This window comes from Solanum lycopersicum, chromosome 2, assembly GCF_036512215.1.
Source record: "Solanum lycopersicum chromosome 2, SLM_r2.1".
NCBI classification, from domain to species: domain Eukaryota; kingdom Viridiplantae; phylum Streptophyta; class Magnoliopsida; order Solanales; family Solanaceae; genus Solanum; species Solanum lycopersicum.
This window is the reverse complement of record NC_090801.1, coordinates 65,207,510-65,221,392: the sequence shown is the minus strand read 5'-3', so window position 1 is coordinate 65,221,392 and position 13,883 is coordinate 65,207,510. Positions and strand designations below refer to the sequence as shown.

Genomic DNA, 13,883 nt, shown 5'->3' with positions numbered 1-13,883 from the left:
TAGTTACAGAAATATTAATCAAGCTCCACAACTTAACAATAGCCTAAAAAGTAAACGTGATCTAATGGTTTGTAATTTTTTTCTAAAAAATAAAAAATCTTAGTGGTGAATTAAATTAAAATCAAGCATAACAGAAATAATGCTCTTTAATCTTTTCCTTTCTATCTTTTTTTTCCCTTCGTTTGTTTAGTTTGTTACTAAATTTATTTAGACACTTAAATTCAATCTATTTCAATTGAATATTTTAACTATATGATTAAAAAAAGTTTATTAGATATTTTAACTTTAATATTTTGAAAATATATGGGTTTTTACATGTTTATTAAGTAGTTCAATTTATCATAACATCTTTTAATTATATGTATAAAATCTCAGTATTAAATTATCAAGCTTGTTCCAATCAGAATTAATATGTATAGTTAAAGAAATAACATATTTTTATATAATTTACTTAATTATAATAATAAATACTTAAAAAACATTTTAATAAACCTATATAATGTATCCCTTTGGATTTTGTGTGCATGTGAAGGGAGTTGGAGCAGGTTTTTCTTTTAATTAAATACTCATGTTGTCCTAATAATTAATAAATATAAATAGGAGACAAAGTAAGGGAGTACCACGTATCATGTTGTTTGTCTTTTCTATGTCAATTAAATTCATATTTTTAAGTATAATAATGCTGAAAAATAAAATAAGAAAAATATAGTTATTTATACGTTAATTTTATGAAATAACAAATATTAAAAATTATGTATTTTTTGTATAAACGATATATAAATAGAAATTTGTATAGAAATAAATAATCTTCACATGAAATGTCATACGCAACGTTAGATATGCGATATTTTTTTATGGTTAATTTTGTTTAACAGTAACTTATTAACTCTATTTATCTTGATCTATTTAAATTTAACCTAATCTATTCATTCATAGATATATCGATTATAATAAAAATCTATTTACTTATACAAAAAATGTTCACTGTATGACAAATGAGTGGATCATGAAATTACAAGGCCCGTGTTATGTTGTATCCTGGCCCATTCCCGTCAGTAGACCCAAAGACCCGAATAAATTGCCACAGAGCGAAGCGGGTCAGGGTCGGGTCTGGAGCTGTTTCAATGGAAGAGGACGACGGGAGGAGAGAAGCTGCGATAGCATCAGTACCATCTCTACAACCCAATTTCACCAATAAAAATGGTGTCAACAATGCTCAAGTTTCCAAATTTCAAGTAATCTCTTTCTCGCCTTATTTCATACGTTTATAGAACCTAGTTTTCTTGTTGTTTTTCATTCATAAATAAAGGTAAACAAAATTTCTCTATCTAATGAAGTAGCAGTAATTATGATACTTTGAGTTTAGGAAATGGAATGAAATTCTCCGGAATAGAGCAAAATGATTATAGAGGATTTGTTATATGAGAGTTTTGGATCTCCCAGTTGTTGCACTAGTGACCTACATTCATAGAGCTATACTAAGATTTATCGCTGATAAAATTTATTGAGTCTTTGGAGATTTCTAGAGTCATCAATTCGAATAACAGTTAATAATTTTGTGAGAGTTTTAGTACTATTCTGGAATATCCTTCGTGAAGCCTAGCATCCGATCACCTCTATTATTACATATAACTCCCCTACATTACCTTGTACACCAGGGCTATCTATGGAAGAACAATCAATATTGAGATTGAGGCGTAGTTGATTGAATATGTCGAGGAAAACCAAGAATTGTAATTGGTAGTTTATCCAAGCTATATTAGAGGTTAAGGTGTGTGAGTTTTCGAGTGGAGTTGTAAAGCAATATACTTTGTGGTGCTTTTCAAGGATGTTTGGTTGGTTCTAACAAATAACCTTTGTGGTTGGGTGAATTGGTAATTTCTAACTAATATCATCGATTCATTGTAGGTTGATGTCTTCTGTCGTTGACATCAACCTACAATGAAAAAGCATAGCACACCACATACCATGTGACTTTCTAGCCTATGATTCAGCAAGCAACCCAAACTGTGGATCCTTACAAACCACATGTATATTCGAAAGGATGCTGAGCTATCAGTGTCATATGTTCCACATGTCCAATGTACACGTTTCCTAACAGTAATATCTAAAGCATGAGTTACAAGTTGGAAAACATTGAGTTGTTATTCCGAGAACACTAGAATTAATTGAAGGGCATCTGCCTCACGTAAGAAGTATTAGGTCCACCCGTGCACACTATTATTTACAAGCTTTATGTAACACGTCCAGTTAAGTATTTGCGAGCTTTTTCAGAATATGTAACTATGTAAAAACATGTCATGTTATTATGCTTAGAATGGTATGAGTAGCAGTTGGGCACTTTTACAGTTCTCAATCTTTATCCACGTATATGTTGATGTTTCAATCTGTGATCCCTTAAACATTTTCTAGAAGTCTTGGAGTAAAGGTTGCTTTAATTTTGGACTGTATAGTTGGATACATAGTTACGAGATGGTAAAATCGGTTTCAAAACTTAGAATACTGAGGTATAGGCTAGCAACAACATTGATTATATGTTAGACAAAGGAAATTCAAAACTTGCTTGCTGAGCTACGGGTTGGGGACTACATTTATTGAGTTTATGACATTCGGATATATAGATATGTGTGCTTAGTTGTTTTAGCTTTTTCTTCTTAGTTTGTCTGGATTGATTTTTCAATATCATGTTCTTTGGTTTGCCAGGAGTTGCATCGAAGACGCTTAAAAATAAAAGCAAAATCTAAGGTCAAGGATAAAACGAAAGGTATGTAGTTTGATTCTTCAGCACTCTGTTTACATTTTCAATGATTCTTTTCCTTTTTTGTATTGTTTACTTTTTCTATTGGAAGTGAATTTCTAGTTAACATTTTGATGAGGAGAGGTTTTCAGGAACTGTTGTCTCCACTAAAAAGTATAATGGTGAAGATGTCAATGCTAAATGCAAGGCAATCATGGATGAAAAATCAATAGAAACAGCTAAAGATGTGAGAATTACTTTGTCAATAAGCAGTACAACAGACCTTTCATCCTCTCAAGAAGACAACACATTGTCAAAAAAGCGGCAGAAGTTGCATTGGGGGTATGACCTTTCAAAATGTTGGCAATCATTATTTTTAGAAAAAACTATTAGATTGTGTCCCCCATCTAGAAAAAAAAGAGTAGGCTCAAGCACCTTTAGTGTTGTATTTGGTTGGTTATGTTTCTTTCTTTCTGATATTTTGATTTTGCATACCGTATGTTCTTATGAATCGTGCACTTCTCTACCTACTGTAGGCTCGACACCAAGGAGAGATGGGAAAGGAAATCCAATATGTAGAGATATCAGCATCTGAATATGGAATGCTTCTATCTTGCCCTTTTACTTATGAGGAGATACTAAGTCTCGGGCTCAGGCGTGTAGAGCAAACCAACCAATTACTGATAAATAACCCTTTTACTTGTAAATGTATTTGTTAAGTAGTACTAATATCAATTTACTACGGTTAAGTGATTTAATTAATTATTATATATATGAATTCTCAATGATAGTTATATATTTATTGATGATTTGGCGTTAACACCAGATGCAAATAGAATCTTTACCATCATTGCATTTCCTGATTTACGCTACGAAAATTAATTACCAATTCATACGGGTAGATGGAAGTGATAAATACATGATTATCATCTTGCACACCTACGGTTTAACTGCATTCCATAATAATTAACAGCTGAAGATGAGTTCCGAAATACTCAATTATACGCGGATCATCTTCCATAACAGTTGCATGTTTTTACAATGTCCCATGATTCATGAAGCCGGTGTGTAAGAAAATCAAAGAGATAGCTGAAGGTAAGTGATACAACTCCAGTCAGGACCCGGAGAATCTCTTCAAAATCCAGACCCACTGGAAGGCGGAAGCTGAAATTACTCTCAGCTGTTCATGCGGTACCACTCAAATTGCTGGACTTAACTCACGTTCTATCTCCTCCAGTGACCGCCCCTTTGTCTCCACGACGTTACCAGTTATATATACGACAGCAACAAGACAAGAGAGTGCAAATCCCATGTACACCGTACTGATACCAAATTTAGTTACAATGCTCAAGAAGTACAGGCCAATAAAGAAGTTCATTATCTGTTCAAGGAGAAATACGAGTTAGAAACAAAGTAAACATGGAGTGAATGAGCCTTCAATTAATCTCACAGTGCTGCAAATACCACCACAATGAAGGGCAATAAATCAATTCCTACCTTTTCATAGTTATCTTTCTAAAGCTCATGCCGGGAACATAGTACCAATCAAAAGCAAAAAATACTTCTCAAACAAAAGAAGTAAACAATATGAGCACCCTCACATGTCATGTTACCCAAGAGGCGTGGCATTGAGAAACATGCTCAAAAGACATATGAGCATATTCTGTCAGCACACATTTCAGCTTATTGCGATTTTAGGAATTTGGCATAACAGTTTGCTTCCAGTTAATCATGGAACGCCATAAATGATGTAGTTATAGCCTTTTATTCCTTCCCCACCCCCCACCCCCCACCCCCACCCAAAAAAAAAAAAAGCAAGGAAACATAGACAGTTAGCAGCAAAAAGGGTACTACGGTTTCCAAGCGCAAACTCACCCAATGTACCCCCAAAGAGAGAGCCACTGCTTTTGCCCTAATTCTGGAAGCAAATATTTCTGGAAGTAGAAGAGCAGGCACAGGACCAGCACCAAGTGAAAAGGACAACACATAGCTGCAGACAAAAACGTAGCCAGAAAATATATATATTTCATTCAATTTGTTACAAAAAAAAATCATTTGCATTGACATAGGTGAAAAAGAAGCTGGCCTAAACGGAAGAAATTGCTTCGGTGGAAAAAAGGAAGTAACGATCCAACCAGCAGGGAAGCACGTGATACTTACAGGACAGTACCAAGAACAGCCAGTGTGCCAGAATATGGAGTCAGGACCTTCCAAGTGAATGACAAGGAAAGCAACATCATTGATGCAGCCTGTGAAAAGAGAATACGATGAGAATCGGAAACAAAATGGATAGAACAAGCTAAAAATATATCAAGTCGGAAACAAGCCAAAAATCAGGACAATAAACACATAATGTGCCCTCAGGCTCATCATACGCATGCCTGGGTTGCAGCTAAGGGACCATCTAAGCATTGACAACTGGATGCAACTGGATGCATAAGAGCATGAGTTCAACTGCCAAAGATAATTAGGATAAGATGGTGAAAGTCTCAGGCAAGCTATCCCAAAGAGCTTCATGTTGGAATTCTCTCTGCTTGATGATTATAGTTGGGGAATATTTCAAAGAACTCCCTTCAAATTTACCTTTATACCACTAACTTCTCTTCTGGTTTAGATATTACATCTGGTTTAGATATTACACACACTCCCTAATTTGATTTTTTCATAATGAAACTTGTCTAAATGATAAAAGATACTTAAACTTTTCCAGAAATGATCTTCTGTAATAATAATTATTGAATGGAATTTTTTCCAAAAGTACTCTTCAGAAAGTTTCACAAATTCTCAGAAAATCACTTCATTTGGAAAATTTTAACATAGAAAGTGATCAACCTTTGTAATATTCATCTACGCTAACCTTCAAGCAAGTGATTTTAAGGTATTGCTCTAGGCAAGGTTTAGGTTTTCAATCTCTACTGCGTAAATGATTTGCATCACATTATAACAGGATATGGCTTTGCTACTTGCTAGTGCTAGAGATAGATAGAATTTCTGGAAATACAAGGTCATTTAACAAGCATATATTTGCTTGTTTCTTTTCCCATGAATATTTTGCTGTCTTTTCATATGCATATACATGTGTTTGTGCATCCAAATGCCTACTAAAACCTTCAAATAGAATACATATGTGTAATTAATCACCTAAAAGTGAAAATATCACATATTTCTCAAAGGATTAACCTCAATTCAGTTGCAAGTTGTAAATTTTCTTCGACATAGTAAACTCCATCTAGGACTAAAAATGACTTACCATTCCAGTATAGCTTATGAGCAAGAGACTCTTCCTTCCTTGTTTGTCCATCAAAGAGGATGCCACCGTTGTCCCTGGATGAATACGTATACAATTAGTAAAATATATTCTATAGCCATAGATGTTACCAAAAACCTTGAGGAGAAAACTAACCAAAGACGTTGGCTGCTCCAACCAGAGCACTGGCTGCTACATCAGATGTAATTCCAGCGCTTCGGAACACGGCAGTGGAATAATAGACAACTGCATTTATCCCAGCCAACTGCTGCAAAAAGAACATAGCTGCACCAATGCTAACAACTGCAATGACGACAACAATTAGACCATTTTGGTTGTACAACATGGTACAGAAATATCAGGAGCTCAAAATATCACATATATTTGGAATGATGGAATGAGTGACCATAGACTGATAATAGCATATTAAGAAAACACTCAAGTAGAGAAATATGTGCTCACAAGCAAAAATCAGACAGGCTTTTATTATTTGTAGAGCAAATTAAATTGTAAGTAACAGTTCTCTTCCAAGCAGGAAAATTATGAAGGTTACAAATTTATTTATTTATTTGAAATTGGTACTATTATAATCCTCAACATTAAGGGTATGCTGTCCTCAGCATTAAGGATATGCTGGCCTGGCTCCAAAAATTTTTTACAGAAAGATATGGACTCTAGATTTACAATACGTTAAAAATCTATAAGATCATCTACTTCCTCTATACAATTCTCTTTACACCAAAAAATAGAGAAACTATGCAATTCCATTTCACATCATGAATGGACTTAACTTATCTTCAAAGTATCTCTCATTGTTCTACGTATTTGGACCAATAAAAAAATAAAGAATAATAATAACAAACAAAGTTGATTAAAAAGTAAAATGGGAACACGTACCAGACAAAACTCTATGCTTTGGTGATTATCAAGATTTTGGAACTTAAGGAAAATAATTGACATGATTTTCTTTATTGCAGCAAGAGCAAAACTACACACCACTATCCGAAATTCCTAATAATGATGGCGTATGATAACACCCAAAGGAAAAGAAATTTAAATTTGTTCTTAAACAATATATAGGGAAGTGTTGGACCTAAGGATATAAGAACTGAGCTTTAGACGCATAAGACATGCATCATCAATATTTATTATCTAGAATACTGATGATCAAAGATATACCTTTCCTATAACGGCTACTAAATAGATCAAGCCACCCAGCATCTGGTTCTGAAGAACCCTGGGCAGAAGCTTCCAAATCACCCATAACCTCAGCAACTTTTTCTTTACCATATAGCCTTTTAATAGATGTCTCAGCTTCAGATATTCTCCCTTGCTGCAAGATAGAATTGGATAGTTTAAGACAAAAAGTCTCTGACATAGATTGTAGCTGTAGACAGGATATCCATAATGAAGATTTCAAACTAGAAAAGAAAGATCTCATGAGAAACCTGATAGAGCCACCGAGGACTTTCGGGAGAAAATACCATTCCTATTGCAAGTAAAACAGATGGAATAAGTGCGAGACCAAACATTGTTCTCCACCTGACATATGAAATGGAGACATGTAACTTAATGGATTTAAACACAAATATTTAAGCATTAACACGAAAACTGCGAAGGTTGGGAAATTCCATGCTCGTTAGAGTTTCTGAAGTCTGGCAACTACTAGTTGTAGTACCTTAATCATTTGTGAACAAGTTAGATGGAAAAGTATCATCTAGAAATGCCAATAAGACATAGTAGTCATTCAAACGGCAGATGAGAGATATGGAAGTAGAATAAGCAATAAACCCAGAAACAAGCAAATAAGTAAATCAAATAACATGAAGGGGTAATCCTGTGAGGTCCCACTTGCTCTGGCGTCAATTAGAAAAGTTAAAAGTCAAGGTACACAACATGATTTTAATTCTTCCCAATAGCATAAACAAAGTTGATTAGAGAAAATATTCCCTATAGTTCTTTCCAATACAATCAAAACGGTTGATTAGAGAAAATATTCCCTAAGCATGAACAGTTTTGGCATCTGGGACATTGAAAAGGATACTAAATGTCAAAACTACAGAAACAGAGTATTGCTATTTGCTTTAGAACCCAAAAGCTGGAGTACAACACTCCTAATAGAAATTAAACATTAATCATTTTACTTCAAATTATTTCTCAAGGACAAACAAACTCAAGTCACAATGAAATTCCCTGATGAAAAAAAAATCATAAAATCAATGTAAAACTTTTAAAGATTGAAGAAAATAGATAATAAGCAAACCTGAGTACTTAATTAATTTTAAAACAATTGAACTCTGCCAGGTAGCTTATATAAGGGCAAACAAAGACATCTACAACTTTCATCAAAGAACCGAATAAATAAACTTAAGCTTAACTGACCTCACCTCACCACTGTATGAAATTAGAGAAATACACCAGTAATTCAACTAAAGTGATAATTGTATTTAAGTTGTAAATTATTAATAGAAGATTCATGTACTACAAAAAACGAAAAAATAAGCAGACTAGGGAATTAGGCACCAAGGTGCTAAATTCTGACATCTACCACCACTTTAATCTCAAACTACTCCAGAATTATGTTAGGACCACCAAATGGGTACCCTATTGGTTCTGGACTAATCAGGTCTAGATAAAACCATTCATGACATCTTGTTGGAATCTTCTTTTGCCAAAATCTTTTGAAAGGCCTTCGGATAAAATCATGTACCAATCATTTAAAAGTTACAAAACTCTAAATTGTTTTCTGCTATGAGCATACGTAATGAGAAATTACCATGAAGGATTTCCAGACAAAGGCAATCCAGCCACTAGTGCAACAAGAATTCCAATGCAAATGAATAGCTGATTGACCGTTCCCAGTGTGCCGCGAATTTCCGTGGGTGAGATCTAAGCACCGAAAGTTTGTTAGGATGCTATGAAACACGAAAGTACAACCTTTGAATACTGTCTAAAAAGGTGATGTAACTTTGAGTGAGATATACACCTCAGATATGTAAAGTGGCACAATAGCAGATGAGATGCCAATGCCAATTCCAGTAAGTAAGCGTCCAATGATCATAGCCTGAACACTCTGGGCAGTGGTACTGAAAGTTTTGACATCATATTAGATGCTTGTATCAATGGTATTGACCTGATATTGTATCTCTGACTATGGTAAGGTACATACCATAGAAACGCACCAACTGAAAGTGGAATTGCATCCAATATAAATGTCTTTGTTCGGCCAAATTTATCAGCCAGAGCTCCACCAGTAAATGAACCAACAAAGGCACCAGCAAGAACTGTGCTAACAATCCATCCTAACAAAAGAAATCAAATAAAAGATTGGTCCACCTATATCTAGATAATTAACCAAAGGAAGTGAACTGTAAGAAATAGGACATCTGAACAAGGCTTCCAAAAGATCTTTTAACCCAACATAGCCAAAACATCAACTCTGTGACAGAGCAAAGGCTTCATAAAAAGCTGACCCTTTCTCCAGCAGCTCAGAAACCAGAAAAATAGGATAGTAATCAATTAAAGCTATATTTCACATAAAAAACCATCCAATAAAACTTGCCTTGTATAACAGTGTTCTCGGCAATCCCAAGATCCTTAGCTAGGTACTCAAGGGCACCATTCACCACCCTGAACCAGAAAAATGACGGTTATCATGGAACTTAATAGCACAATATAAAACAGAGGGTTACATGGATAAACTGCAGGGCTTGGAATGTTTATGTACCTGAACTAAAAATGCTTATGGCTTAGAATTTAGAAAATGCCTGAACAAGAAATGTTTGGTCTAGTTTGTTACCAGTTTCAAAATAAAGAAATGTTTGGTCCAGTCTGACCCAAAGATTGAGCAGACAGGTAACCAAAACTGAACTAATTCATCTATTATTCACTTTCTAAAGTATGGTGGTAGAAACACTCCCCTAACCCATAATAACTGTGAACTGTCACATTCCGCTTTCGGTGGATTCTCCAAGAGTTATGTCAACTTTATTAAGAAGCAACTTTTATCATTCAACTTCGCCATATTTTCAGTAAGTTGTTATTAAAAAGGTATCAGGGCCTACTTTAAAGTTCTGAAAGTTGTTTGCCTCTCTTTTTAGGCCCAATTTCTTATTTATATAAAACAAACTTCAGTTCTTGGTGAGAAGAAAATTCAGAAAATTGATAGGGAATGCAAACTACAAACAAAACTTTGAGTTTCATTCATGAGAAAACAAAATATAGAATCAACAAATATTTAGCTTATCCAATCAAACAGTTGAGCTGGCAACCAGGACCAACTAAGCAAATACTATGATTGCACTTTCATTGGTTAAGGTTTGGGTCCAAACCAGCATTAATAGTCTAATTCCAACTAGTCTGTAAAACAGAATAAACCTGTGGACATACCTATGAAATGCATAAACATGTTGATGGAGAGACACGATGAGGTGGGCATAATTACCAAAAACCGAACAAAAGTGATTCGGTTCTTCAGTTCTTTTGGTTTGGTTCTCTGTTTTAGGATTCAGTATTTCGGTGCTCCGAAGAACCAAAGTTTAATAATATAAGTTAATTTTTTTATAATTTGCTTTTATTTGGTTTCTCAAATAAAAAGAAGAAAATGACTAAACCAAAAGACTTCTCTTTTGTTTTGTTTATATACATGCACATTCACCGATTCAACCACTTTCCAGTTCAGCTGGTTGAATGATCGCTCTCAAAGTCATTTTGCAAGTCACTTCAGTGTTCCTCTGCCCCAAGCTGATGAACAAAGTAAGGATGAAGAGCATATTTTTGCAAATTAGCTGAAGGGGACTTGATAAGTTACTACTCCTCTTGACAATAACCAAAATAGACAATTATTTTTTGTGTATTTTATTTCATTAATTTTAAGATTTACTGAACATAGTGTGGATAGAAATCACTGGCTTCATTTTGGATCAAAAAGAAGATATCTAATTATGTTACGGACGAAACTATGAAAACATTCATAAATTAATTTTTTAGAAAATTAATGATGTGGCTTTATATCTATATAAATCAAACAAGCCTACATTAGTTGTCTTTGCGTTGGGACGACATAGTTGACATTTTTCTAATTTATTCGCGAGATATATTTATTGTTTCTTATTGTTGACATTCTTCATAAATACCCAAAAAAACAAATTTTAAAAATTGAATTGAACCGAACCAAACCAAAGTAGTTTGGTTCAGTATTTCGGTTTACACTATTAAAAAACCGAAAAACCTAACTGAAGAACTGAATACCCACCCCCCTTAGACTCAGGCAATTATGATAACATATGTAAGATAAAATACCAGTAAATGAATGTTCTTCAATCATATAATGTCATACCCTAGGTGATATCCAAATAAAATTGCTGCCAGACAAGCTACACCCACATAGGGAAGTACTGATCCAGATGATTGGCCTTGAACTTTGAGAGGTGCTGCATCCTCAATATCCTCTCCTGCCACGCAACAATAGACGCCCTTGTTAGTAAGTTTCATGCATCATGCAGGACCTTTGTTGTTATCCTATCCAAAGAGAGGCAGTCAAGTTGCAGCTTATTTAAGTTTCAATAGTATTCTTTGAACAACATACTCGGCTGATGCTTAATCCACATGACAAAACAATGAAAAATGTTCTTTTTTTAAAAATAAAATCTAAGATTTATCTACTCGAACAGAAAGCTCAGGTGAAAAGGAGAAGTTTAGGTTCATGTTTTTTCTGGAAATGAGATCCAGAACTAAGAAAGGTAAGAGAGAAAAAGAAAGACTTTTCACTTGGTTCCCACCCATATGAGAAAAGTTAATAATCTTTTACTATTGTCCAAGCACTATGTCCATCCACCGGATGTGTCCTTTCTCACTTGGAACCTGCATGCAGTCCAATTCCTAAGTGACCATTCTCACCAAATTACAACTAACCATACCCCCATGCCAGTTGTGCAGTACCAAAGCAACTTCGCACCCAACTATTATCCACTTCTAGTCTCCCCTTCCTTTACCCTTTACCAAATCACAAATGTGGTGATATACTGTCATAGTAGACAAAAGGGAACCAGAAATTCCAGACTACCAGTTAACAGTTTTTAGCCACCTTATGTTAGCACAATAGCAGAATTTTAATACTCCTTCGCATGCAAAAGCAGAAACCAAACCAGCGTGGAACAGTACCACAAAAATATCTGTAATGAAGACAGTAATGAATTTCCTCACATTGTAATCCAATAGAGTGAATCCTACAGTCAATATACTGAGACAAGATTAAACTTAACCCTAAACTCATTAAGGAAGAAAATTACATCTCTCTAAACAGGTGCATACTCTAAAAACAATACCAAACAGATTTTTATCACGGCATAAGGAAATTCGGAATTACACACCCCCAAAACAATCAACAAAATATACCTCTCTCTATATATAAATCCTCTGTATCAAGCTATAAAGTTGAATCAGTATATAAACATGTACCAGCAGCTCGAACTCTGTGTGATCTGGCCTTCGCGGACGAACCGAAGACACTTTGAACAGTCCTCCTAGCACGGCCAAGTTCGATTCCCATTGAAGCAGAATCCATACTTACTCCGAAGCAACTGCCCGTCATCCGAAGACTTTTACCAGCTAAAGTCCTACTACGCAAATCACTAACCCCTTGCAAAATCCTTCGATTTTGAAGGCCAAATGCTGTGTTGCCTTTGACTGTGAAAGTTGAAGCTTGCATTTTGAAAGCCTTTTATGCTAAGCACCTATGAAAAAAAGGTACATATAACGGAAAAGTCAACAACATAAAAAAAGTAGTAATAAATAAAGCAATACACAAAACGCCCACACTCTACACTACTCTATCATCGAAACACCGTCTCATTTCATCATCCACACTACAGTTCGACATAAATCGGAAGTCAACAACAGATTTGAAGCAAAATAGGTCTCAATTCGCATTCCAAAGAGCTGATTATATGAAGAAATCAAACAAAATCGCAACGAGATTGAAAATGATGGGAAAAAAAATCAAATCAAGAAGTGGAATAAATACAGTGAAATTATGCAAAGTAGAGTGTTGAAGGTGAGAGATTATAGAGTTGCTAACTGTATCCTCTTCGATGAATGTTCTTCTTTGTTGCTTTATCGTAAAATTACAGCAGAATTTGCATTGGGAGGTTCGATGAATTCGAAGAGAGCTGAGAGAATTGTGATGGAGAGAACTGTTCGCGTACTTTTTATATTAACTGATCGCTTACTAGTTTACCAACGAAGTTGATCGACAATTCAATAATTTTAAAAAGTAACTTAGCATTGTTTCTTTCTATTTTGTCTATTCTAATAATAAGTAATATTTTGATTTATAAATTATAAAATTTAATTTATTTTTTTTTTTTTGCTTATTTTGATAATATTTAAGATCAGGTTAGGACGGAGAGAGTATATGATAAGTTATTATTTAGAGAATATGCAAAAGCATAAAACTATGATGTACACTTTCAATAATTAGCATATTTATGTCATAAATAAATTTGTACTTAATGTAAGTAATAGTATTTAAGTATGGTTAGAAAAGTTAAATTTATAAATATTTTAATCTATCACATAACATGACCTTAATTTTTTATAAAAACATTAATAAAAAATTGAATTTACCGTTGAAAACAATTCTAAAAATAATAAAAGATTTCGATATTTGTCATTAAAAATTATAAATAGTCATAGATTTAATTATTTTTTTCCTTAGAAGAGAAAATAGGAAGAGTTTTATGGATAGAATGCAGATGGATTGCAGATTAGATTTGGGTTACGTGGGAGATTACATTACAATTTAGACGGGCCCGCACGTGACCTGTTCTCTGACAATCTCATTATTCCTTGTTAAATAACTGCTCTATACACCTCATCTGTGGCCCAGGGCTCGGCCCG

At 34.3% G+C, this 13,883-nt stretch overlaps 2 protein-coding genes across 3 annotated transcripts; one reads left to right on the top strand and one right to left on the bottom strand.

Moving 5' to 3' along the window:
- The first annotated feature begins 984 nt into the window (after positions 1-984).
- On the top strand, positions 985-3,557 carry LOC101265390 (uncharacterized). Its single transcript, XM_004232298.5, has 4 exons — positions 985-1,235; positions 2,704-2,764; positions 2,890-3,079; positions 3,274-3,557. The coding sequence occupies exons 1-4, from the start codon at positions 1,029-1,031 to the stop codon at positions 3,314-3,316; spliced, it is 501 nt and encodes a 166-aa protein (XP_004232346.2). The 5' UTR covers positions 985-1,028; the 3' UTR covers positions 3,317-3,557.
- Positions 3,558-3,566: 9 nt separating this feature from the next.
- Positions 3,567-13,289, bottom strand: PGLCT1 (plastidic glucose transporter 4-like). 2 transcript variants are annotated; one of them, XM_004232295.5, is made up of 14 exons: positions 13,009-13,289; positions 12,444-12,718; positions 11,323-11,437; positions 9,547-9,614; positions 9,154-9,286; positions 8,971-9,070; positions 8,761-8,873; positions 7,433-7,526; positions 7,164-7,317; positions 6,141-6,287; positions 5,988-6,061; positions 4,898-4,986; positions 4,613-4,727; positions 3,567-4,118 (listed from the first exon to the last, which is right to left on the bottom strand). In XM_004232295.5, the coding sequence occupies exons 2-14, from the start codon at positions 12,691-12,693 to the stop codon at positions 3,936-3,938; spliced, it is 1,635 nt and encodes a 544-aa protein (XP_004232343.1). In that variant the 5' UTR covers positions 12,694-12,718; positions 13,009-13,289; the 3' UTR covers positions 3,567-3,935. The 2 variants fall into 2 exon arrangements, with proteins under 2 accessions (XP_004232343.1, NP_001287654.1); NM_001300725.1 differs by having other exon boundaries at positions 3,616-4,118; positions 13,063-13,270.
- Positions 13,290-13,883: the final 594 nt, after the last annotated feature.

Bases quoted from the DNA above. Each gene is read 5' to 3' on its own strand.
- PGLCT1 (XM_004232295.5), bottom strand. From the start codon at position 12,693: ATGCAAGCTTCAACTTTCACAGTCAAAGGCAACACAGCATTTGGCCTT. The intron at 11,438-12,443 runs GTACATGTTTAT...GTTGCGTGGCAG, and splicing joins ACACAGAGTTCGAGCTGCTG to GAGAGGATATTGAGGATGCA. The intron at 8,874-8,970 runs GTGTATATCTCA...TTCGGTGCTTAG, and splicing joins TGCCACTTTACATATCTGAG to ATCTCACCCACGGAAATTCG.
- LOC101265390 (XM_004232298.5), top strand. From the start codon at position 1,029: ATGTTGTATCCTGGCCCATTCCCGTCAGTAGACCCAAAGACCCGAATA. The intron at 2,765-2,889 runs GTATGTAGTTTG...AGAGGTTTTCAG, and splicing joins GGTCAAGGATAAAACGAAAG to GAACTGTTGTCTCCACTAAA. The intron at 3,080-3,273 runs GTATGACCTTTC...TACCTACTGTAG, and splicing joins CGGCAGAAGTTGCATTGGGG to GCTCGACACCAAGGAGAGAT.